Genomic DNA, 639 nt, shown 5'->3' with positions numbered 1-639 from the left:
GGAATGGGGCCCAGCATTTATGTGCTTCATAGATCTACAAAAAGCCTTCGATCGAGTACAATTAAAAGACGTAATACATCTACTATGCGACACACAAATCCCTTATGACTTGATAAAAACCATTGAAAATATATACATAGACAAAAAAACCCAAGCCAAAATGATCTTCAAAGGCTTTTGTATGTGCTTAACTGCACTGAAAAATCTTTCAAAATGATAATATGTGCGTCCAAAACAAAATGTATGACCACATCCAAAACTCCGATAAGATGTAAGCTAGTCAGAGACGACCAGATAATTCACCAAGTGATGAAATTCAAGTACCTAGGAATCGAGATTTCAGGATTTGGAGGCGCAGAAAACGAAGTAAGAGAGCAAACAACTAAAGCCTTAAGAATAGAAACATGTTTCAACGAAACCATATGGCGAAATATCGGAACAGAAGCCAAATCGAGAATATACAAGGCCACGGTGAGACCCATAATGACCTACACCGCAGAGACACGACCAGATACGTCGAAAACCAAAAGAATGATGAAAACAGCAGATATGAAAGTGCTACGCAGTATAGCCGGAAAAACCCTACTGAACAAGGAAAGAAGTAAAGAAGTGAGAACATTAGAAGATTGTGCAGAATAG

At 38.3% G+C, this 639-nt stretch overlaps 1 protein-coding gene across 1 annotated transcript; it reads left to right on the top strand.

Moving 5' to 3' along the window:
• The first annotated feature begins 213 nt into the window (after positions 1–213).
• Positions 214–639, top strand: LOC130453212 (uncharacterized). Its single transcript, XM_056792836.1, has one exon. It carries the CDS (start codon positions 214–216, stop codon positions 637–639), a length of 426 nt encoding a protein of 141 aa, XP_056648814.1.

Source organism: Diorhabda sublineata, chromosome 2 (assembly GCF_026230105.1).
Source record: "Diorhabda sublineata isolate icDioSubl1.1 chromosome 2, icDioSubl1.1, whole genome shotgun sequence".
Taxonomy (NCBI): Eukaryota; Metazoa; Arthropoda; class Insecta; order Coleoptera; family Chrysomelidae; genus Diorhabda; species Diorhabda sublineata.
The sequence above is the reverse complement of the archived record's forward strand: the minus strand, read 5'-3'. Positions and strand labels throughout refer to the sequence as shown.